General features: G+C 41.8%; 1 protein-coding gene across 9 annotated transcripts in view; it reads right to left on the bottom strand.

Annotated features, from left to right (window-relative positions):
* Nucleotides 1-9,184: 9,184 nt before the first annotated feature.
* Nucleotides 9,185-25,645, bottom strand: part of Kcns3 (potassium voltage-gated channel modifier subfamily S member 3) — a 57,475-nt gene continuing 41,014 nt past the window's right edge. For all 9 annotated transcript variants that reach the window (XM_052186110.1, XM_052186106.1, XM_052186109.1 and 6 more), the window contains one exon: nt 9,185-11,205. In XM_052186110.1, coding sequence (XP_052042070.1) covers nt 9,671-11,146 — 1,476 coding nt within the window. In that variant the 5' untranslated portion in view covers nt 11,147-11,205 and the 3' untranslated portion in view covers nt 9,185-9,670. The remainder of the gene's footprint in view (nt 11,206-25,645) is intronic.

Here is a 25,645-nt window from a genome sequence, read left to right as displayed (position 1 = left end):
CCAGGGCCCTGGGGCTATGGAGAATTCCAGCCTAGCTCAGCAGTGGGGAGTCCAGGAGCACTGAGGGGCCTTCTGGGGGAGACTTAGGTGGTACAGCTTTATAGTCAAGCTTTCTGAATGTTCCCCATGAGGTTCTTGATGAAAGAGACAGTCCTTGGTTTGAAACTGTTTACTAATTGCTCATCATGGAAAATGAGCGCATACCCCTCCTCAGGCTGGTCCAGAAATTAAATACCTTTTGCAGGAAGGAATTCCAGGAAGGAAAGCTTATTGGCTAAATCCTCAGTACTGCTAGATGCCTCATTAGCATGGAGAACTCTGTCACATCCTATGTGATAGAGGCCTGTTTGGAAGCAGGTGGAGCTCCTACTGACCTCTCAGAGGTTCCCTCTCAGAGGTTCCAGGCTTCCAACCTACTCAACCCTATCAAGTTTCCTGGCACCGTCCACTGCCTCACAGATTATATCATCTGCAAATAGGAATAATTTAATGTCTTCCTTTCCTGTTTGAATTCTTTTCATTTATTTTTCTTGGCTTATTGCTCTAGCTAAGACTTTAAGGACCATTTTGGACTAGAGTAGAGATATGGGCATCCTTAAGCTAATTTAAATAAAACACAACAAAATCAAACACACAATCACAATATCATTGTAGTACAGCTGCCATTCCGCATGAAGCACACTGCAAAAGGTCAAAAGTCCCTAAAGATCCCTAAAATACTCATCATATCCACTGTCAGACATCAAGGGCTTAAGTTCAGCTTATGTAATAAAATCTTGGCTGCGAGCATATTACTAATTAATAAAATCAGAAAGTAGCACGTGTTGAACACTGTCAGTCAGCTTTCTACCACTTTGACAAAATACCTGAGGGAAAATTATTTTGGCTGAATTTCAGAGACCACAGAAGACTGTTACTTGCCTCTATCGGTTTGGACTTTGGTGAGGCAGAGCACCACAGGCCATTTGATGAAACTGAGTCACTTCCTTGAAGCTGTCAAGAAAAGAGAGAGAGAGAGAGAGGGGGGGGGTAGAACAGACACCAAGAGAGAGGAATGAATAGGGAAAGAGAAACAAGATACTCTTCAAAAGTGCGCACTCTAATCTACTTCCTCCCAGTAACTCCTACCTGATACAGTTCCCACAGACTCCCAAAAATCCATTTAATTATGAATATATCAATGGACCAATGCATGGATATCATCAGAGATTTCTACTGCCAATCAATTCCAATCAAGCCTTTAACACTTAGGAGACTGTTTATATGCAAGCGTAAGACGTGCCTATTAAATACTCTTAATATGAATTGCCTTAACCTTGTGAGATAGACTATGAGAGTCCACCTTATGAGGTTGAGAAAAGGGAGGCTTCAGAAAAGTTAAGTAACTTGATCTTAGTTATCAATCAAGAGAGTGGGAAAATCAGGTCCTGAGCTACCTGATGTCCAAGGCGTGTGCTGTTTTTCTGCTTGACTCATGCACATCAGCCTGATAAGCAGCTATTATAAGCTTCTCATCAACAGAAGCTTCTTTCTTTTCAAAATTGTGATAGCTTGGTCACACAGTAGCCTGTATCATGTTTCTATTGAACAAAACAGATAAGTCAGCACTTTCTACAGGGCTTTAGCAGATTGGGCTCAACCGATGCCAGCTGGAGACTGGGGTTGACATAAGAGATCGCTTAGGGTAGATTCAGATAGTGATCTAAAATATGGTCACATACACACTGTAGACTGAAGGGAGTGAATGGGAATGAGAATGAGAAACAAATGATTTGTCAAGACCCAGGGGTAAATGATAAACAAAAGACAAAGCTTAAAAGTCAGAATCTGATCTTAGAGCATAAGCTATTGGTTATGCTCAGGAACTTTTCCCCTGTGCCCATGTCCTCAAAAGTCTTCCCCAGTTTCTTTTCTATTAGTTTCAGTGTGTCTGCTTTTACGTGGAGGTCCCTGATCCACTTGGAGTGGAGTTTAGTACATGGAGATAAGAATGGATCAATTCACATTCTTCTGTATGCTGACCTCCAATTGAACCAGCACCATTTGTTGAAAAGGCTATCTTTTTTCCACTGGATGTTTTCAACTCCCATGAAGAAGTATAGAGAGGGTGTTTTCGACTCCCATGAAGAAATATGGAGAGGGTCCTGATCCTGGAAAGGATTGATCTAGCGTTGGAGGGGAGTATAAGGACAGAGAAGAAGGGGAGAGGTGATTGGAGAATGGGTGGAGAGAAGAAGGTTTATGGGACATATGGGGAGGGGGGATCTGGAAAAGGGAAAATCATTTGGAATGTAAATAAAGATTATAGAAAATAAAAATATTTTAAAAAGTCAGAATCTGGATCACACAAAGATCCAAAGGATACAAAAGACTAGTGATGAGAGGTTAGCTTCATTCTGTGAACCTTGTAGAGTGTTCTCTTCTATGTGAAGCTGGCCCAGAGACAAAGGGACTTGGTAAATATGAATCCATTCCCACCAAATCCAACACCCTGGAGAACCTAAAAAGAGTTCAGAAATCCTAAGGACCCTACCTATAAGGTAACACTGTGACTGTCCTATTTCTCCAGGTTTCATGTAACAGGCAGGAAAGGGGATGACGATGAGGATTCTGAGCACTCTGACTCTCATGGCGACACCATGCTTTCTACACCAAGATCCTTTGCCTCTGGAATCAGTCAAGTTGGCCCAAAGAAGGATGGAGGCATCTAACTCAGGGCCTTGCATTCTGCCTGGCCCAAGATTAGAACCACACATGCTAGAATTGTCATCTATAGAAAGACTCCACAGCAACAATAGAGTTGCTGACAGCTTATGAATCCATCATTAGCTCTTCAGAAACAAGGAAGCTATTTCTTACTGGCTCACAGCAATGAATGTGTGCACCACACATGCTGACAAACATCTTTCTCAGTTTATAAATACCAGAGCTTGTGTTCCCACTCCAATGGGAATAGAGCCTGTTGGCCTGCTGCAGACAAGGCACAATTGCATCAGCTAATTGCTACTGGAGAAACAACTCTCTGTGTACTTTAGTACATCTGGCTTTATAGTATGGCAAGCTTCTCAATAAGATGCACATTCATGATGGTGACTAGCAGGATTCATTTAAAAGGAAAGTTGTGTTCAAATGCTGCGCAATGCTTCAGGAACTAAATGTTCTACTTATTGATAATTTTTTGTTTATTTGTTTTTAATGATGTACTTAAGTCCACTGGGAACTCAATGTATAACTGTTTATCTGTCCTTATAAGGAAAAAACTGTCCTGTTGGAAAAAACTTACTACTAAGTATTTATAGAATACACTAGAAACATGCTCATATCTTCACAATATGATCCCTTAAGACACTGAAGCAAAAGCTAATCTGACACTAGATTAAGTGCTTGCCCTATCTTTGAATCTATTGCCGTTCTAAATTTTTTATCTTTTTAAAAAAATTCTCTCTAAAGTTTACATTGTATAATGTTATTTATGGTTCTCTTCTTTAGAATTTTACATTTTATGATTTAAAATCTGCATCAGTGGTTTTTCATACAATTGAACCTTCCAAATTATCTTTGATACTTGTAAAAGTTTTGACAGTTCTTGAGCCAGCAAGGGATGAACTAACTTGGCCCATGTATTACCACATGGAAAGTCATCTGTGTTATTATTACACACAGTTATATACTGTATGCCAAACACTACTCTGGTCACTATAAACAGGCCACAGCATTTAATTTCTTTCTTATTTCTATGAGATGACTGGCATTATCTCCCTATACAAATCAAAAATGGAAGCTCACAGATTATACCCATCATATGTGCCCACCAGGGCAACAGTGGCATGACTATTACAGAGTTAACCAGCTGCTTTCTGATTGAATTTGAGGTCTGCCCAACAGGAACAAACACACACCTGGTACTATAATCCTGGTGGAAAGCCTACGGCTGAGGATGTCACAGCCCTAGAATGTATTGCTCACATTTTCCTACTACACAAGCCATCTAACTGCCTCTTGAGCATGTACACTATACCTACAGATTGGTGCTGCTGTCCAGCTGGATCAGAGAAGCTTCTTTTTGCAGATGGAAACAGTTGATGTAAAGCCTCACAATTGGTCAAAAGTAGAGGGTAAGTGACTATTGAGTGCTGAGCCCTAAACAAGACATATATATTACAAGGTTCAGAGGGCATCACAAAAAATGGGTTAGAAAAACTTCAAGAGCCAGACAATGGAGATGAGCCCTATGAAATGCTACCTTCTGGATATGAAATCACCATTACAATCATGAACACATGGATGTGCTAACTTGTACAAAACCTGAACGCACACAAATGACACAAAGATGAAGAGAAGAAACTAGTAGGGGAGATAAGAGAAACAAAGAAAAGGTGACAAGGGGTAAGAAAGGGTAGTGGGAGTAAATATGATCATAGTACATTCTATAAATGGATGTAAATTATCTAAATAAATAGTATTCTTGTTTTTTAAAGAATTCACCCATGATCAAAGACAAAGTATTAAAATTCAGATTGTCTGATGTAAAAACCTGTGTTCTTATGCACTGTTCCTACTGTCTGTTGTTCCTAACTAGTAAGATACACTGATAATAGCACACTATTCAAATGAAAGCTGCTTAGTAGTTGTGTAACTACTTGGAGTTGTCCTCACCTATGGATATAGGAGCCCTCAGAGATATCCAGGTCCCAGTCTCTAGTATCTGTGACTGTCACCTTATATCACAAAATGACTCCATACGTGGGTAAGATGTTAATGTAGGAATAGCAGCCAAGGGGACATAACACAGAAGATGTGGGGGCAATGTGGCCACGGAGGCAGAGACTAGTATGATATGGTGCAAGCCAAAGATGCCTGAAGCTATTGGAGGCTGGAAAAGGTTTTGTTCTCCTAAAGCCTCCAGAAGAACCAGTTCTATTGGCACCTCTGTTTTAGGTCCTAGAACTCAGGTTCCAAATCAGAAAACAAATTTCCATTGTGTCAAACCACATTAGTGGTAACTTGTTATTGCTGTAATAGAGAGAACATACTCTTGGGAAAGGTGTAAGGGTCTCAACTGAAAGTCTGACCTCACTTGGATGTTTATGAAACTGGTGAACTTAACACTTTCTCCGTCCTTTATGAAAACATAATAAATATACTGGATATCAACTATGAGGCACCACACACATGTACAAATATGTATGCACACACTAAAAACACTGTGTGTGTGTGTGTGTGTGTGTGTGTGTGTGTGTGTGTGTGTGTGTTGTAAATAAGAAAGCAAGGGAAAAGAAGGGAGCCAGAGCTGTCACTATGCTCTAGGGTGGATTTAGTCTTTGTGTTGCTACGTGGCCTCAAGCAACTCATTCTTCTTCATTGTAAAATGAATAGTGATATGACCCCTGAAGGCCTCTCCAAGCTGCCCCACATTGTCAAGTCCTGTGACCCTAAACAGTGTTTAACCATCTAAGACCTCTTCCCCCAGCTCACCCCTCCTCTCTCCTCTCTCCTATTCCCCTAAATGCTCTGGCGTCCTGCCTGGGCAGGACAAAGTTAGCAGATGCTACAAATGAGCAAGGTTAAGCCACCAATGATGTGTGAACCAAAAGAAAAAGCGCCCCGGAAACCTTTCACCCAGCCTGGCTACCAGAAGTACAGGATCCTTCACCCCAGCCACGAGACACAGACAGATGAACAACCCTTTGCAAGCACATTTGACACCTGAAGCTTTAAGGTAGCAAACTCCTAGGGCCCCCAACAACAGAAGTCAGACCTTAATGGCTAGGACTCCACTGGGTGAGAACAAAAGGAAAATTAGTTGCCAAATTAAAACTGGCTCTTATTGGGCATACTTATAAAATAAACAAAGTTGGAAGGAACTTAGACAGCTTGGAGAGAACATAAATAAATTATCAAGTGTGAGAGCCACAAATCCTAGCAATTGCCCACTCCCCTTCAGAAGAGAACACAAGTTCTGATTGCTTCTCACTTCCTGATCATGCATCTATGAGCAGTGGAGCTAACAGGAAACCCCAGGCTCCCCAACTCACTTCTCACTAAGGCAGCACACATTTGTCTATCCTAATTGTTTGTCTAACCTAAGAGACATTTTCCCCTAACAGAAGGCAAGCTCACACCACTAAACTGAACCATATTCAAACTGCTGCTATCCTCTATCAAAAATAATAGATATTGACAATTCCATATGCTACAAACCACCCTTTTCTAAACGTTAACAAATATTTCTTAACAGTACTATAAATCAACCCTCGAAAAATCCAGCACAGATCTCCAAGCCCCAAGGCAATGAACAGCAGCAGCACACTGTAACCTTCCAGACGGGGACAACAACAGTACTCCTCAAAAGCTGTTGAGTTAAATATGAAATTAACACAAGATGGAGTACTGGATAAGTACAAAAGCATCTGAGACCAAATAGTTAGGACAAAACAAGAAGACCAGGCAATCAAAGTTCTACCTGTACCTACACAGGTGACCCCTACCAGACAAAACGTGAGGAGGAGGTCAGAGCACCTCAAGGTGAAAGATACCACCACTAAAATTGGGTGTTGAGCAAAAGGGAGAGAGACAAAACAGGTAGAGTTTTCCAAGTAGTGTATACCGTGGGAGGTGGGAGGTAGAGTCTGAGGGATGGGGTGGGGGCTTGCCAGTACCAATTCCTGCTTTATCCATAATTGAACTAAGCCAGGCTCAGAACAGAACCCCCCAGACAGCTCTGGTGTCAACTCCTTCAGGAAGCTGTCTGCTCTTTGCTTCCTCCTCTCTCATCCTCCTGTCCCTTTTCTCTCTGTCCCCAGGGTAAAGGACTAGGAAGCTGGCAGTCCTTGTGCAGAATTCATGGCCTTCCAAATTCCTACTGGCTACGATAAAAACAAGTGTAAGGAAGCAAGGTTCACAGAGCAGGAACAAAAAAAGAAAAATGAGCAAGTTACAAGGTAACAAACACTCCTGGAAGCAGTCGGCTGAAACGAACCCCAAGGTCATCAACACAAAGCCAGATGTTGCAGAGCTTGTCTGGTTTCCCTTGCTCCCTGTTCTTTTTCACATACTCACTAGCTTCCTATGAAGTTGGTGTTTAGCCAGGAAGTGCAGTCTTCCATAGAAAAGGGGCCTCTGTCTCTCTATGAACAAAAGGGATCTCTGAGGACTGTGGGAAAGCCAAGAGTAGCTGCCTGTCACCAGAGCCTCATTGAGTGATACAGGGACTTCTGTGAAGAGGTGTTGGGAAGCTAGAGCCAAGACCAGGGAGGAGCCACAGCGGACACTCAGGTTACAGGGTGACCACTGCAGGACCTCCCAGGAGCACAGACAGAGCGGTTCCCACTGAGTACTGACTCAGAATGTCCCCTGAGCTTCTGCAATTGAAACCTACTCAAATTCCTGGAGAAAGTAGCTTATTCACTGTGTCCACTACTCAGTGTCCCTCGGAGCCTGTTCCAGCTTCACAGTTATTCTAGAAAAGTCTGAAAATAATGGCGGCTGGCTTCTGGATCAGGAAAGGAAAAGTACCCGAGCCAGGATGCCCCTGGGCCTCAGGCACCGGAAGGAACTCTGCCTGTGCTCGCCTCAAATCTCCTCCCCGTGGCAGTTCAGAGGCCAGCTTTGCAGTATGTCTTCTAGAGTTCAAAGCTCAGCTGTGTTAAGCATCTTGTGAACTTTCCAAACCCTCCTTCCTGCCAACCTCAGCTTCTGCATCTCCAAATGAAGATGCAAATAAACTCTAAATTCTGGGGAAGTTGCAAGGAATAAATGAGATTGTGTCAACAAACACTCACTGAGGTCTCTTGCATGATGGCTGATGCTACTTTTGCTGCCATGTTTCCTATAATGACAATGTCTGTACAAGCAGCCTCTAGTTACTTCACTATTAGCTAGGAAATATTCAATAAAACAGGATGCCAACTCCTACTTTTATGCTATATATAAACTACCTTTACATTTATGATAACATCAAAAAATCATTTTAGTCGAATAGGTTTTCCCAAAGGAGTAGGCTTCTGATGACATGCTTATGTAAGAAACATCAAGCTTAGAAGCAAACTATTTCTTCGTGTCTCACCCCGATGTCACGGACATCGTAAGAGGAATGAGAAGTGCTAGGGATACTGACAGCCTATAGATAGACTTTCAATGAGATGCATCTCCACACATTAAACGCTGTGCGATACATCCTTGTGGTTTCTCCATTGAAAAGAGCTCAGGGACCGAACTGGCAACCAACCTGACAGCACCCATTAGCATCTTGCTACATCTCAAAAATGGAGTCTGAGGCTACATTCCCTCCATATAGGATGGAACTGTGCCTTTGGCTCTGGTAGTGATTAGCGTGTCTCCTTTCATGGCCTGGAGTTTCTGTTTTGAAGCAGCTATTCCCCTCTCTGTGGCAGTTTGAAAATGCTGGCTTATTTTATAGCTGTCGGCATCTTTGCCTTGGAGATTTTGCACTCGCTGCACTGCATAATGGTCCACATCTGTGTGTTTGTGTATTTCCCCCCTCCACTCACAAAGTAGCTCTTTGCTTGTGAGTGGGTGGGATTTACCCAGGTTTGTATACTTTTCAAGTTTTTTCCTGGAAATACAAATTATAAAATTCAAAGTGCACGGCAAACATACCTTGAAAAGGCATGCCATTTGTTCATGTCTCAAACATCTACATATTAATCATTTTAATTATTTTGCATGAGACAGAATGGTTCAATTACTAATATGTTCTTCTACCTGCCAACCATAGCATATGCAACAAAAAAGTATCAAATCATTGGACATATTCAAAGAGAAAAATTCATGGACATGAACATGCACATGTGTGTGTGTACAGAAGTACATATGTACACGTATGTATGTAGATGTCAGAGGACAGATTACTGCGGTATAAGTCTTCAGTACCATCTCTCTTTTTGAGACAGGGTCTTTCGTTGATCTGAGATTCACCAAGTAGTCTAGGCTGGCCAGCAAATAAGCCCAACTTTGCAATTCTACACATGCAACACTATGCCTAACTTTTTTTTAACTGTAGTTTTTGAGTATTAAATTCAAGTCACCTTGCGAGCACATTACCAACTGAACTATGTGCCAACTAATGTGTTATGAAAAAATTTGATATTCTGTCGGAAGCATGTCCTTTTAAGCCAATTGTGAGCATAATAGAATATACTTACAAAAACATAGAAACAAGGCATTCTCCATACCGAATCAGAAGTTTATTGGGCTCCTAATTCCCATGTCTGGAACATGAACATGGATTTACATGCATTGTCTCATGTTGTAGATCTTACATGCATGTCATCTTCAGTCAGCTGGGCCTCTGCTCTATCATCAGTAATTTGTAGTTAGCTCAATGTGAGTGAATGGCAAATACAGAATGATGTGTAAGCCGTAGCAAGAAATCCTTCCCAATATCATTTACTTTCCCCCCCCAAAAAAAACCGTATTACAACTCTCTCTTGTAAAAAATAAATTTCAGAACAAGGCATTTTAATTGATCTCACTGAGAAAAATAAAGATAATTCTATCAATTCAGAATTCAGCAATGAATGTCCAACTATGGCTAAAAGGTACACCCTGAGAATTAAATGATTTATTTGAACAAACCCATTGAGGTTTATAAAGCTGTGTTAACCTAATGTCGCGAAGGGACACAAGCTCTAAGTGCAAACGCCCCTGCTCATTTTGCAGTACAGTTCTCCAGGGATGAGCTGTTGTAGACATCCTCATTGTCTTCAACGCTCGAAGCATCCGTAGAGTCAGGATCGCTGACCACGATGCCAATGGAAGACAGACTGGTGATGAAGGCGTGTACTTGCTGGGCATAAACGTCCCTAATGTTAAAGTAAGGTAGCTCGTGGCACTTCTCCGGTGGGTCCTCACTGCACTGGTCCACATCCATGTCCTTCTGCTTCTGATAGTACTTGGAAAACTTGTTGAAGATGATGGTGATGGGAAGGGCTACCACTAAGATGCCACAGATAATACATGTGCTTGCAATGATTTTCCCAGCTAAGGTGACTGGGTGGGTGTCTCCATAGCCCACTGTGGTCATACTGATAGTGGCCCACCACCAGCAGATGGGGATGCTGGTGAGACTGGATGCGAGTTCATCTTTCTCCACAGAGTAGATAAGCACAGAGAAGATGGAGATGCCCACAGAAAGGAAGAGAAGCAGTAGCCCCACTTCGTGGTAACTGTGTCTCAGGGTGGCCCCTAGAGACCGGAGCCCTACAGAGTGCCGAGCGAGCTTCAGAATTCGGAAAATCCTCATGAGCCGTAGGATCTGGACCACCTTGCCCATGTTCTCAATGTCCTCACTCTCTTCTTCCTTGGTGTCCACAGCCAACGTTGCATAGAAGGGAATGATGGAGACAAAGTCAATGATGTTCAGAGGGTTTTTCCAGAACTTCTTTTGTGATGGCGCAGCAACCAGACGGATGGCCAGCTCCCCGGTGAACCATGCAATGCAGGCAATCTCCACACCTTCCAGCACAGGGTCATCCACTTCTCCATCCTCGTTCTGGAATTCCGACATGCTGTGCACACACATGGCCACGATGGAAGCCAATACCACACTCAGTGAAGAGATGGCAATGAGCTTGGCCGACAGGCAATACGCTGGGTTTTCCATTCGAATCCAGATCTTCTTTCGGAGCTGACCGAACCTCAGCTCATCAAACTTCTCCAGCTCTTTCTCAAACAGAGACGATTCTTCAAAGGAGGAGTCTGTGCTCACATCATTGCTTTTCTGGTCCCAGTCCTTCTCGTGGCTCTCCTCCTTGCGCTCCTGGTATCGACTGCTACAGCAAGAGTCAATGAAGAGCTCGTTGATGCCCCAGTACTCGATCTCCTGGCAGAAGGAGAAGACACACAGTTCCTCCATGACGTGCAGCTTCCCTGTGTAGTAGAAGTTCAAGACGTATCGAAAGAGGGAGGGGTTCCGATCAAAATAGTACTCTTTATCCGCCACACTATAATCATCACACAGCTCCAGAATGGCCTCCTCAGAGTGACAGGTAAGCAGCTTCCCCAGTCGTGTGTGAGGGAACCGCAGGAGCGTACTCTGATCCACGGACTGCTTAAAGCCCCCCACGTTCAAGTTGACAAGTTCCTCATCTTGTCCAGGGCGATGGAAAAACTCACCAAACACCATGATGGATTGAGAAGGCAGAGTGCTGGCCCGGAAGGGAGACACAGAAGTTCACGCTGAACCTGGAAAGAGCGCAAGACAATATTAGCCTGTGCCCAGTCCTGCCTCATCGGGCTTATTTTTAATCTGCCCTTTTCAGGATGATGGCCTGATTGCAGGGCAGACAGGACCGAAAATGCAATGACAAGAAGCAAAGCAAAGCAAAATAGATTCAAGTCTGTTTAAGTGTCTGTGCATGGGGGGGGGGGGGCAGGGTAAGAAGTCAAAGCTTGAGCTTAAAAATATAATATTAGAAAAGAAGAGAATGGATAATATAATTTCATGAACTCTAATTCCCATTTCTCTATGAAGTCCTCAAATTTCATCTTCTGTAACCCCTCACAGATACACATAAATACATATACACTAAAAAGAAATTCACTTCTGATCGCTTAGTCACAGAATTTACACACATTGAGTTTCAACCACGATGCTCTCATCAAGTCAGCCACTGTCAGGCTTGTAGCCCACTCATGCCCATCCCAAACTCAGCCATCTACCCAGAAAGAAGGCACTTTCCTCTCCTCCACGTATGATTCATAGACACTAGATCAGCTCTTGAGGTGATTGTGGGTTTCACCTTATGCTCCAGCACTGTGCTCTTTCAGAAGAGCCCATTATTTATATTTGGACATTGAAACTCAAGAGGATATAATTATCTTGCTGTAATTAAGCACCTTATATCTTACAGATATCATTACACTTTCCAGGATGGGATTTCAGTGGACTATCCACACGGAAAGAAACTGGACAGGGAAGATCTTTTCAAGTTAAAGATACTCTACTTCCTGACACACAGTCTCTTCTCCCATCCTGCCCTCATCCCAGATGATGGATCCTCAGAGCCACAATATCGGACAGTTGTGAGCTGCTGTATGTGAATGTTGGGAACTGAACCAAAGTCCTCAACAAGAGCAATATAGCTAACTAAACAAAATGGGGAAGAGAGCTCTCAGCAGAGGGTAGCAGAGGTAGACAGCAGGAAGTCTGTCAAGAGGCAGGTACATAAGTCTGAAGGAACTGGATCTTATTCTATTGGCAAGACTGTCATGAACTGAGCTCCCATGCAGGTGTGACATTTCAACAGAAAGCTGTGATCTACAAAGTTCATGCTTGAGGATCATGGAACTGAGTTACAAGGAAAAGAGCATCTCAGTGTTGGTCCCGTTTATAGCTATCTTGAGCCACATGCAGCCAGCAAACTGCAGGTTCAATGTGCCCACAAGTAAAGGATCGTCTCACATGTATTTGTGACCATGACTTTGACCCACTCAGATTCAGGCCTCTGTGCTTCTGCATGACACTGACTGTACAAAACCCTCACCAGGTGCATAGCCTCCTTAGAACCATGAGTAAAATGAATGATTTTCTTTACAATTCAAAAGCCAATAATAAAATATCGGTTCCACTAAGAATAATAGAAGACCTCTACATGGAAAGATGACAACGGTTCCACTAAGAATAATAGAAGACCTCTCTACATGGAAAGATGACAGGACAAGGGTGTGCACAGCACCAGAGTAAAACAGGGACTCAAATGCATGTGGTGGGGAAGCAGAAGAAAAGAAAGTGTCAAGTTCAGGAGTTTACAATGTAAAATTAGCGGGACTTGGAATCATTCAAGAGAAAAGAGAAATGTACGGACAAGGTAAAGGAGACAGATGATTTCTAATCTGCCTATGCTTGTGAAGAATAGCACCATTAAAAGATACAAGGGCCAGAAGGCATTGTTCTTCCCTTATGCTGTGGCCAGCAAAGTCATTGGCAAGAGAAAAGGATTCCTGATCTGAAATAGAGAGCTACATGACAGGTCACAACCTTAAAACACAGGTGGTGCCATCTACTCCAGAAGAAAGTCTACAGTCATAAAGAATCCTTGGGTGTTTGCCTCCGAGACACCACGCTTCATGAAGCCAGAGACCAGAGCATGGCTAATGTATCTTCAATACATTTGCTGACCTCTTCCAAAAAGTCAATTTGCCTCCCTCTGCTTTCTGCTTTTAATTAGGGTTCTTCTTTGAAAGGCCTAAGTCAGAGCTGCTGCCTTGGTCCAAATATTTATGTAATGTCAGGTCTCTGACAGCCAGAGCAGGCTAATGGCACATAGAGTAGGAAAATGTTCCTGGGAGTTAGTTCAGCTAAGCTCGCACTAAGACTTTAATGGAAGCTGTCTTCTGGTGGGTTGTTTTTCATCTCAGATATCCTGGAATCCCAAAATGATATAACGTTTCATGATCCTGCACGCATATAAAGGTCTCATAATCAGGACCTATAATCCACCTCTTCAGTCTCTCCATAGTGACCTCTCTAAAGAACACGATCATGCATGATATCTATATTCCCACTGTGTCCTTCTGCTTTGTCCTCCTGCATTTTCTTTAGCCCACAATGTGAAGGAGAGGTCATTATGACGTCCATCCATCTGCTCCACAGAGTCTCATCATAAAAGCAACACACATCACAAAACCAAAGATCCCATCTAGAGGCTTTCAAAACAGAGATAAAAAGAAAGCATTGCTGGGTCAGATCCAACGCTACAGCTCAAAAGTTACGTTGGGATGTGCAGAGTCAGGACTGGCTTCCTGGACTGCACCTGGTGCACAGCAGCCCACTTGGGGCAGAGAAGGTGACGTTTCTACCTTTACGAACTGCAGTAAGAGTTCCTGTGTATAGACAGTCTTTTGCCAATTGTGGAACATCCTTATGTGGTCTGCTTCTCATTCTGGGTATTGGCAGATGTGGAAACAGGGAATTTGAGTGAAGGAATAGAGGCAAACACTAAACTGGGAGCTTGGTACTATCCATGCTTCAACACTTCTCTCACACAGAAACAAGCACAGGGATACAACAAGCAGCAATATATCATCACTTCCAAGGATGCTGCATTCATACTAGAATTTATTAAAAACCATTCATTTTCTCTTTCAGTAAACATTTAGGGAATCAAAGGTATACTTCTGTACCACAGTGGTATTGTTTGTGTTTATATACATACACATTATATACACTCAGCTCTCCATGTTCGTGAGTTCCAGAACAAAGGATTCTACCAACAACAAATCAATAATATTCAGGAAAAAAAAAGGCTAATAAGATGCTTTGGTGGGTAAAAGCACTTGCTGACAAGACTGCCAATGTTCTTTTTTAAACCTTGTGACCTACATGGTAGAGAGACTCAACCCCTACATGGTGGAGAGACTCGACTCCCACAAAGTTGTTTTCTGAGTTCCATACAGAAATGATGGCAGGTTTGTGCCCACACACATATATACAATAAATAAATAAATAAGCCTCTTTTAATTTAGAAAAACGCATGTACTGCACTAATGGGCAAAATGAAATATGTTTGAACTTTAAGATCAATACAAATTATATAAATATAAAGATCAGTTTAAATATGTCAACTTGAACACTGCATGTTGGTACAGTAAATGTCAAGAAACATGTCTAATCATGTTGGATTCGTATTTTATGCGACACTAGCATCATGTTTTCTTAACCATGACAATGTCATCAAGAGGCTGGTTTTCAAGACTAAAGAGATGATTCCACAGGTAAAGCACCTGCCTCAAAAGCATGAATACCTGAGTTCAGGTCCCAGCACATATGCAAAAGCCAGGTAGGTATGGCAGCCCATCCGTAACCCCACTTTCCCAAATGGAAAGTGGACATAGGACATTCCCAAGAGCAAGCTAGGTAGACAGACTCTTAAACAGTGAGCTCGGGGCTCAGCAAGAGATCCTGACTCACTATATAAAGGTAAAGCTCCATAGAGAAGGATACTTGACATTAGCCCTGGGATCCATGCACACATAAGTGCACAAGCACCTACATGGATGTACCACAGACATGAACATACATGCATACATGTACAAACATACACACACATACAAATACATACAAAAAGCAAAAGGGAGAAAGAATGGAAGGGAGGGAGAAAAGGAAAAGGAAAGGAAGCAAGCAAGTACCTGGAGTATTCAGTTTAGTTTTGTTTGGATTGAATTGGATTAGGTTGGGTTGGGTTGGGTTGGGTTGGGTTGGGTTGGGTTGGATTGGATTGGATTGAATTGGATTGGATTGGATTGGATTGGATTGGACTAGATTTTGAGGCAAGGACTACCTGGCCTCAACTTGCTGTGTAGAGCAAGCTAGCCTTGAACTCACCGAGACCCACCTGCCTCTTCCCCCTAGCTGCTGAAATTAAAGGCCTTTCTAAAAAGGTAAATTTTAGGACGTTCATTTGCTACTGCACAACATGGACAGGGCAGAAGACACCCCAGAGGCCCAGGTACCACTAAGATGAATAAGTGTGTGGTGGAGAGATGGTAGAAAAAGAGAAATGGAAGAGTGCACAATAAAGAGAGGCAGGCCTGGAGGCTGGAGGGTAGTGAGAAACCGCCCAATGTGAGTAGCCTATGCTGCTACCTGAGACCATGGTGATGCCCCAGCCCACAGTGCCACCAAGTACAATATCTGGGTCCATAGCTCTACAGCAGAGAGGAAGTCTGTGGCCCATGTTACCATCAAAGGTTATAGAGACATCCCTGATTGGGACTGCCACCTGAGGCCATGATGTCTGAGAGCTGCACAGAGCCGTCCCTACCCCTCACAGGTTACAACACTAGAGACAACAGACCCACACCATACCCAGGCATCACAGACCTCCCCCCCCCATTGGACACGGGCTCAGGAGAAATATCCTAAATGCCTGCCCTTTGCCACCTGTGGCAGATGGGAGAACAGGCCCCACCCCTTGCCTAGGCTGACTCCTGAGGATGTGAGCATGGTAGAGGCTGGCCCTGCCCCTCTCCAGTTCCAGGATGCAGGAGTGCCAGTTTGCCGCTCACCTGGGCAAAGTGGGAGAACTGGTCCTAGTGGATTGAGGGCAGGAGATGTGCCGGACTGACTAATTCAGCTACCACCCAGGCCCAGATCCAGGGCTTTGAGTTGGCTTACCACAATCTACCCTATCTATAAATTGCTAGAGTGCATGAAGGGACCAGTATGGCCGAACCAAAGCTAGAGGACATCCGTGATATGGGGCAACAACGGGATATCACAGAGGAGTCCTAGTGAGGATCCAGTATTGATGGTGTAGCAGAAGCCAGAGGCCTCGAATCAGACCAACGACTCATTGCAATGAGAATTTGCAAGTAAAGCTGTTTGGGCCAAAGGCTGTAGTGTGCAACACACTGACACACCACAGCTTCCAGGGCAAGATTTTGTTTGTTTTGTTTTTGTTTGCTTTGAGGGAGTGGTTTCAAGGGCAGAATGCAGAGGTGGAAAGATGGTGAGGAGTGGGAATGGGGTGCATGATGCAAAATCCACAAAGAAGCAATGAAAAGCTAAGAGAGAAAAGAAAGGTAAAATGTTATCATTTAAGAACATACAATTTGTTTATTTTTTAATTCTGACTAATTATATCATAGGACATTTTAGATACTAGTTAAATTAAGAAACAATAGTACTTACTGTTTAAAAATGAGTAAGATTATCTAATAACTAGGAAAGTGTGAATTTTGATGTATGATACAAAATAAAACATAGACTAAGAAACGTAGAAAATGTGTGCATTTAACATGTGCACAGTTTTCTCTTCTCATTGTTCTCTGAACAATAGGGCAACACTATTGACACCTCGCTTATACTGTGTGGTGTCACCAATCATATAAAGACCATTTAAAACATGCAGGAGACCATGTGTATTATTTATGCACGTACTACACCAATGTTGAATAACTGAAAATTAATTTATTAAGCACCTTATATCTTGTAGATATCACTAGACTTCAGGGAGTCTGAAGTTACACTACATGGGGTTTCAGGATGTGTATCTGTAGGAATCCTAGAAACCAAGGGATGACTGTCATTATACAACATATATGTGCATGTGTCAATATATATTGACCCATATTTATATTTAGAAGATGGATGATTCAACTAATTTATGAGCAAAAGATGGGGAGATTTTTCTGAATCAAAATTTCTGGTTGTGTAAAAGTAATTTTATATGGAAGAAAATGCCATAGCAACATAAAAATGAATTATAGAAAATACTGCTACAAATATCACACAGAGGGGGTTTAGTATACTTACTATATAAAGTGGCTATTTTTAAAGAAGAAAATGAGCTATAAAAATGTGAGAAATGGGCAAGAGATAAGAAAAGAGAGTTCATCAAAGAAAACCACCCATGGGACCAAAGCCAGACAAAAAAAAATGTTCAACCTTGTTCATGAGTGCATGCGAAAACCACACTGACACGTCACATGACATCTAATGCACACACTTGCAAAAGATCCCAAAGAACATCTACATGTAGTGCTGGCCAACCTGTGGGGAAACATGCTCCACCACATTGTGTTGGGAATACAGAATGAAGGGGAATCCCCTAGGGAGGAGATCTTGACAATATTTGATGGACTGGCATAGGCTATTACCCTCAGATTTAGTAATCTCTGTTCTAGAAATTTTTTCCCAAAGTTACACAAGCAAATAACTGGTGTGTAACTGGTAACAATCCAAATGTCCATCAATAGAGGAACAGCTCAAAAAAAAAGTATGATCTATTTCTCTACACACAGAGACACACCCACAGACACACATATAGACACACACCGCATACACACTACATATATGTGTATGTATACACACATATATACATATTAGAGAGAGAGTATGTGTGTAAAGGAGTAGTTTTCAGGATATTTGTACTAAATGGGAGGAAAAGAATCAAAACACAGAAAGCTGTCAGGAATATGCAGCAACTGTTCTAAGAAAGAAGGTGAAACTAGACCCCAGAGATGGCTCAGCCAGGGAAGTCACCTGCCACCAAGCCTTTCACCCTGGCTTTGATCCCTGGACATACCTTGTAGAAAAAAAGATATGACTCCCTCAAGCTGTCCTCTGACCACTCACACATCATACACATAGAATAAGCAAATAAATAAATATTTTAATTAAGAAATCTAGGGAAATTACAGCTGTGTATTACACACATATATATATGCATACATGTATATATTTGTATATGTATGTGTTTTAATACAAAAAAAGAAACAATACTAATATAAACAAAGAAAACATAAAATAGCCATAGGGGACAATGTCAGAAAGTGAATTCAGGAACCATGCTAATGTTTGCCTAATTATAAAAAAAAAATAAATTAAAATCAAACAGACATTCCTTAAAAATTAAATACTATTCTATCAACCCGGTGACTGAACCTCACATGGCTGAATTACTTCAACAAACTGACTATACATCCTACTGGTATGTGGCCTAGGGAAAAAAAATAAATAGCAGTATTAAAATATTTTTGGCAATCACAGTTACACACTTGTTCTTTTTAAAAATGTTTATTATTTCATGTATCTAGGTGTTTTGCTTGCATGTTTGTCTGTGCACCAAGTATGTGCCTGGTGATCCCAGAAACCAAGAATGTTGCTTAAATTTTTCAAAGACCTATTTTTTTCTAGACTGAAATAAACTAGACAAAATTGATTTTACTCACCAAAAATAACAGCAATATTTTCTGTATTATTTTTAGATAAACCACAAAACATTTATTTCTGTAGGTTTTGCTCATAAATCAAGACAAGGCAGTAGACATAATCATGTAAAAAAAAAAAAAGAAAGAAAGAGAACAGACAAGTCAGTTGCCTATATGGATGCCTGGGGGCCTGTCTTGCCCATGAATCAGAAGTGAACAGCAAACAGCCTATGAAGATGTGGGCTCAGCAAAGGAATGTAAGCCCCAACAATCCGATGAGGAGTAACAGGGCCTGGCTGACACTCCGACTTTAGCTTGTTCCTCTGAGGTTCTTCAGCCCTGACAGAATCTACACAGAAGGCTGCTCCTTACCTCCTGTGTCTGCCCATTACAAGCTGATCTGTTGATTTGCTTTTTGTCCTGAGGCGAGAGCCTAGGGCTTGCACACACTAGGCAAGAGCTCCGCACTAAGCTCCTCCCCAGACCTCACTTGTATTTTGAAACAGGCCCTCACTATGTAGTCCAGGCTGGCTTAGAACTTGTTATCCTCATGCCTCTGCCTTCCAAGTGCTGCTACCACAGATTCGAAACACCCATAACTCCAAAAGCCAATGGTGTGTTTCATCATGACACATTATAAAATGTATTTCTCTCACAAAATTCATTTTCCAAAGGCCTGATCACTTAATAACTGACAACTGGATGGACAGTGATATCGGCACACCTAAAATGACATTTTTTAAAAAGATTTATTTATTTATTTTATGTATACGAGTACACTGTTGCTCTCTCCGTTATTTAGGTTTAATGATAGACACATGTGTCAAACTCTATACAAATGAAATCAGAGCTTCCTACAAATAATTCAGAAACCGCTGAAAATACCTAAAAGATTTTAAAAACGGCTGTTGCCTTATTTGGCTGTTCGGAAGAAAAGCTGTAAGGTATACAGTTCATGACTTGCTGATAGACCTCCAGTTTAAGACACCATTAGCTATTGGTAACCCACGTACTTACATGGCCCCTGTTTGAACTCTCATGCTTTCAATACCTCTCTGTTCTTCCAGAAGTTGCCATTGGGAGTGCCAAAAGGCCTCTCTGCTCGTGATACTCTGGAAATGTTTTAGTTAAAAGTCATTTTAGGAGCTAGAGAGATGGCTCAGGGTTACGAGCACTGACTGCTCTTCCAGAGGTCCTGAGTTCAAATCCCAGCAACCACATGGTGGCTCACAATCATCTGTAATGGGATCCGAGGCCCTCTTCTCTGTGATGGGATCTGAGGTCCTCTTCTGGTGTGTCAAAGATCTATTTTAATGATGATTCTTAAATGCCTTAGACTCCCTTCTAGCCCACCACTCGCCAGAGGTAGTGGAAAAGAAAGGTTCTTAGGATACAGGGGAGGTGGACTTGTTTAGAAATTGTTCTTTGGAGCAAATCCCATTTGCACTGTCAGGAAATCAACAGTTAGGTTCACAGGTCAGCAGCAGCAGCTCGATTCACTCACAAACACTTCATGGATATACCAGTGGTCCAGTCCAGTAGTGTCTGGATAGCAGCTGTAGTGGCACAACCTAACAGGAACAGTCAGACCTTAGCCAAATTGGCTTAGGACAACAGGAGGGACCAGGACCACCATGGATGCCAGGAAAAGTTCTTCACCGTGCCTCTCTCATTAAAGTGGAGATCACCAAGACCTGAGACCAAGACGTCCTGCAAAGCTTGCTATGCAAGCGAAGCAAGTTAAGCCTCCATCACTGTTCTGTGAGTTCCATTTATTCTCCCTCCAAACATCACGTGTCCTCCATGGGTCTTGCCTCGACACATGAGTCTGTCTTAACAAAACCCCATGTGAGTCTGTATCAGCTGACATCACTCTACCAATTAGCCTGGGACCTCAGAAGTGCAAGAAGCTGCCAGAACACTACTAGAAATTTTTTGGTGGGACTCTCTATGGAGTCCTGACAAATGGAGCACAACAACACATGCAAGGTGAACTAATACATGCTTGTCATTAGCAAAGAATCCTTCATCTCATGTTCTTTCACGTGCTTGCTTTAGCGAATCCTCCTTTCACCTGTATCTGCTTCAGGAAAACATTCCTCCCCATGTCTGCCTTAGTGAAATATCCTCTCACACAACTGACTTTCCAAAGAACCCTTAAGTTTCCCCTTCACAGGACAGTCTTGGAACTGGAATTTCATGGCTTCCAGGAATGAACCGAAGTCCTCTAGAAGAGCGCCAGTGCTCTTAACCACTGGGTCATCTCTCTAGCCTGCATACTTATTGCTAACCTTTTATGACCACATAGGATCAAGCAAAGGAAGTGTTATGTTCATGTCCTTAAATGTCCCCAAGATTTCAAAAGAAAAGAAACATGAATATGAGAAGCAATGAAATTAAATGAAACTCTCTGATGCTGAATTTGAATTGGAAATGGCAATCTAAACATACAGCTCATTTTTTGCTCATGGAAAGTCTTATTTCTTAGCTCTGTCTACCAAAACAACAACAAAAAGACAATAAAAATAAAAAAAAAACCAGCCTGAAACAGATGACCAGACGATGGATGCTCCTTGGCCACTCATCTCCCTTCTTATAAGTGAGGTATTCATTCGCACCCATGCTAGGAGTACTAATAACCAAGAGTTCTCAGATAAGTCAGTCCTCACTTGGGAGTCATCTTCAGCCAAAGAAAGCTGCTTTTCCCAAGGTCAGAAACATAGTCAATGACTCTTCATAAAAGACCTGTTATAACCCAGCATCTTTTTATACAAAGGTGGTCTACCCAGCTCCGGAGCTCTGCGACAGCCAAGTGAGTTCTGTGTTCAAAGCTCGTCAAAGTTCAGCACCTCCTTTTGCTGAAGCCTCCTTTCCGAACTTCTCCACAGGCACTGATCCCAAGGATACACAACAAATTCTTGTATATATCTGCCTCTGTCTATTTTAGAGAGACCATGTAGAGATACCATCTAGAAGTATCCTGTTTTAGTGAGACTGAAACAAGTAAATATAACATCTCCCTAAAAGAGCAAGGCTTCCTTGGATGAACAGCCAATTCCCAGTCTGGGACAGAAATACACAAGAGGAGCTTGGAATGTCCTTGTATACTAGAAAATAATGATGCTGTCAAAGACAAGGAAGAGTCAAAAAAAAAAAGATTTAAAGAAAACTAAGGTTTTCTTTAAGTCCAACTGCTGAAGAGAAGTGTGTGTCTCAAAGGGAAAAGAAAAAAATCTGCAACAAATTGTAACATTCCAAATACAATAAAATTCTTACACTCACAGCAGTTATTCTCTGCCTGTGCCCATGTGTATGTTGTGTATGCATGCAGCTGTGCAAAAGTGTAATAGCCAGAAGACAGCCTTAAGACAGGGTCTGTCACTGTGCCAAGAGCTCATAGATTCAGCTAAGTTGGCTGGCCAAAGCCCCAAGGATCTGTCCATATCTATTCATCCCAACTCAGTGCTGGGATTACAAGTACACACTGATGCATCTGACCTTTTAAAATAGGTATAGGGTTTGAACTCAGGTCTTCCTGTTTGCAGAGAATCCTCTTCATTGATAACAAAACACCCATGATAATAATTTTTGAAAACCAAAGCTGTACATGGGCAACTTTCACAGACTACTAAAGTGCCAACTCATTATTCCGTGAAAGTGAAGAAAAAAATCAACTACTTATCCTGCCTTCCTGGGAAAATTATATTTTAGAAAAATAATACACAAGTTAATGAGGGAAATTTTTCTTTATAAAAATATTCCAATAATTTGAAAACACAGCAGTAGAAATAACTAAATTGCCTAATAGCAATTATTCACATTTAAAAATAAGTTGAGATTTTAAAGGTTGAAAATAATAACTGAAAAGGAGTCAGTGTGACTATACTGAATGTCACACAAAATATAATTTAAGATAAAAATTGTTGCCAGAGTCAAAGAACATTGCTAGTAATAAAAATGTCAATCCATCAAGCAAAGCATAAGCACTATAAACATACTTAGCAAGAGAGCCAAAAACTACATGATGTAAAAATAATGGCAGAACTCGAGGGAAAAATCATTGGAATTTCAATATCCCACCTTCGATAACATATGGAACAATTATACAAATATCCACAGGGAAATAAAGAAGATTCAAACATCATTATAAACCAAGAAGATCTGACAAAGACAGAGCACCATAGCTAGCAAGAGCATACTCTCTCTAATGGACATAGACATTCTCTAATACACACCAAAAAAGGCTAAGTCATCAAACAGCCTGGATAGATCTTAAAGTATACCAGCCATCTATCATCACTGTGACAAATTACCTGAGGCAATCAACTTAAAAAGAGACAAGGTTTGCCTCCTGGCTCACTATTTCAAACATTGCAGTGCACCATCACTAGGCCCTGTACTCTTGGGCCTATAGAGAGACAGAGAGCACAGCATTGTACATGGGTCAACCTCAAAGCAACCAGGAAGCAAAGCCAGTAAATAGAAGGGGTGTTAATATCCTCATCAGTGCATAACCCCAGTGAACTAACTTCCTACTACTGCCTCACTTCCTACAGATTATATCACCTCTCAATAGTGCCATAACCACGGACACAGCCTCCTCCTAACACATGGATAGGAGACATTCAAGATCCAAATTACAGTAAGAAAACAAAACATAGTAAAGTACAATAACCACAATGCAATAAAATTATACATCAATAACAAAAGAAAATCTTAGAATATTTTTTTAATGCAGAAGCTAAACCACATTCCTCAAGGACAGGTCATGCAAAGGAGAAATTTAAAAAAAAATGTAATAAAGACAAAACTTCCAACTAACAGGGTGTATAGAAGAGTGACGGGGAAACAAGGTCAGAAGTAAAGAGCACTGGCTGCTATGCCAAAAAGCCCAGGGTTCAATTCCCACCACCCACATGGCAGTTCACAACTATCTAATAACACTCTACGGGATCTGACACCGTCACACAAATATACATGCAGGCAAAACACCAGTGCACATAAAATAAAAATAAATAAATCATTTTAAAAATGTGACTACGGGAAAAACACACAGATGCACATACCTATGGTCAAAGGGAAGAAAAAAGTCTTAAATTAAGAATGGTCCCCCTCGGTGTCCTGTGCGGAGAGCAGCAGAGGGAGAAACTCCCCAAGGCCATCTTCGCGGCCTGCCAGGGCAGAAAAGCATCACTAGGTTCTGTATTATCCCCAGCTTAAGATCTCTGGGGGTGCGAACTGCCAGGGATCTGCCTGTGCCCAGGACCTGAGCATATAGGCAGTTAGCCTGCCAGCCGGTTGTGGGGCCTGTGTCCTACGTGAGAATCAACAGAGGGAGTAACCTCCCCCACCACCCCTCACCCTAACCCTCTCCCCACTCCCTCATCCCCCTACCCCCCATCCGGCACCCCCCCACCCCCACCATCATCTTCGCTCCATGACAGAGCAGTCCAGGAACACCTGGTTCACCTTGACAACCCAAGTATAACATTGCTTGGCAAGACTGAGCAAGACTCCAAAGGAAAGCTCCAAAGAGGAAGGCAGCATATCAGCAATCTGTGCCAGAGGAAACCCAGTCATCCAGTGTTGCAGAAATAGACTTAAAGGTCCACAGTAGGTTGAAGTACCAGCCAGTGACAATAAGACCATCTAACACCAGGGAGAACTAGATGGCTAAAGGCAAGCATAGGAATGTTACTAACAGAAACCAAGGCATTATGGCAGCATCTGAACCCAATTCTCCAACAACAGCAAGTCCTGGATACCCCAACACACCAGAAAAACAAGAGTTGGATTTAAAATCACTGGCAAGGATGCTGTTAGAGGAACGCATAAAGGACATAAATAAATCTCATAAAGAAATTCAGGAGAAAAATGATCAAAAGCTAGAAGCCATTACAAGGGAAACACAAAAATCACTTAAAGAAATTCAGGAGAATATGGGTCAGAAGTTAGTAGCCAATAAGGAGGAAATGCAAAAATCACTTAAAGAAATACAGGAGAACTTTCATCAACATGCAGAAGTCATGAAAGAGGAAACACAAAACTCACTCAAAGAATTACAGGAAAATACAAACAAGCAAGTAAAGGAACTGAGCAAAAACTTCCAGGATCTAAAAACAGAAGTAGAAACAACTAAGAAAGAACAAAGGGAGATAACTTTGGAGATAGAAAACCTTGGGAAGAAATCAGGGGCCATAGATTCAAATATCAACAAGAAAATACAGATGCCGAAAATACCATAGAAACCATGGACTCAACAGTCAAAGAAAATGCAAAATGCAAAAAGCTTGTAACCCAAAATATCCAGGAAATTCAGGACACAATGAGAAAGCCAAACCTAAGGAATTATAGGTATTGAAGAGAGTGAAGATTTACAACTTAAAGGGCCAGCAAATATCTTCAACACAATTATGGAAGAAAACTTCCCTAACCTAAAGAGAGAGATGCCCGTAATATACAAGAAGTCTACAGAACTCCAAACAGACTGGACCAGAACAGAAATACCTCCCGTCACATAATAATCAAAACCCCAAATGTACTAAACAAAGAAAGAATACTTAGGGCAGTAAGACAAGTAACATATAAAGGAAGACCTATCAGAATTACACCAGACTTCTCACCAGAGACCATGAAAGCTAGAAGATCCTGGGCGGAGCTCATGCAGACTCTAAGGGAAACAAATGCCAGCCAAGACTACTATACCCAGTGAAACTCTCAATCACTATAGATGGAGAAACCAAGATATTCCATGATAAAGGAAAATTTACACAATATCTTTCCACAAACCCAGCCCTACAAAGGATAATAGGGGGAAAACACCATTACAACAAGGGCAACAATACCCTGGAAAAAGCAGGATATTAAACTTCTTTCATCAAACCCAAAAGAAGATAACCACACAAGTATAAAATTAACATCAAAAATGATAGGAAGCAATAACCACTACTCCTTAATATCTCTTAACATC

The sequence above is a fragment of the Apodemus sylvaticus genome, chromosome 6 (genome assembly GCF_947179515.1).
Source record: "Apodemus sylvaticus chromosome 6, mApoSyl1.1, whole genome shotgun sequence".
NCBI lineage: Eukaryota > Metazoa > Chordata > Mammalia > Rodentia > Muridae > Apodemus > Apodemus sylvaticus.
Note: the sequence above shows the minus strand (reverse complement) of the source record. Positions and strands in the feature narration are given on the sequence as shown.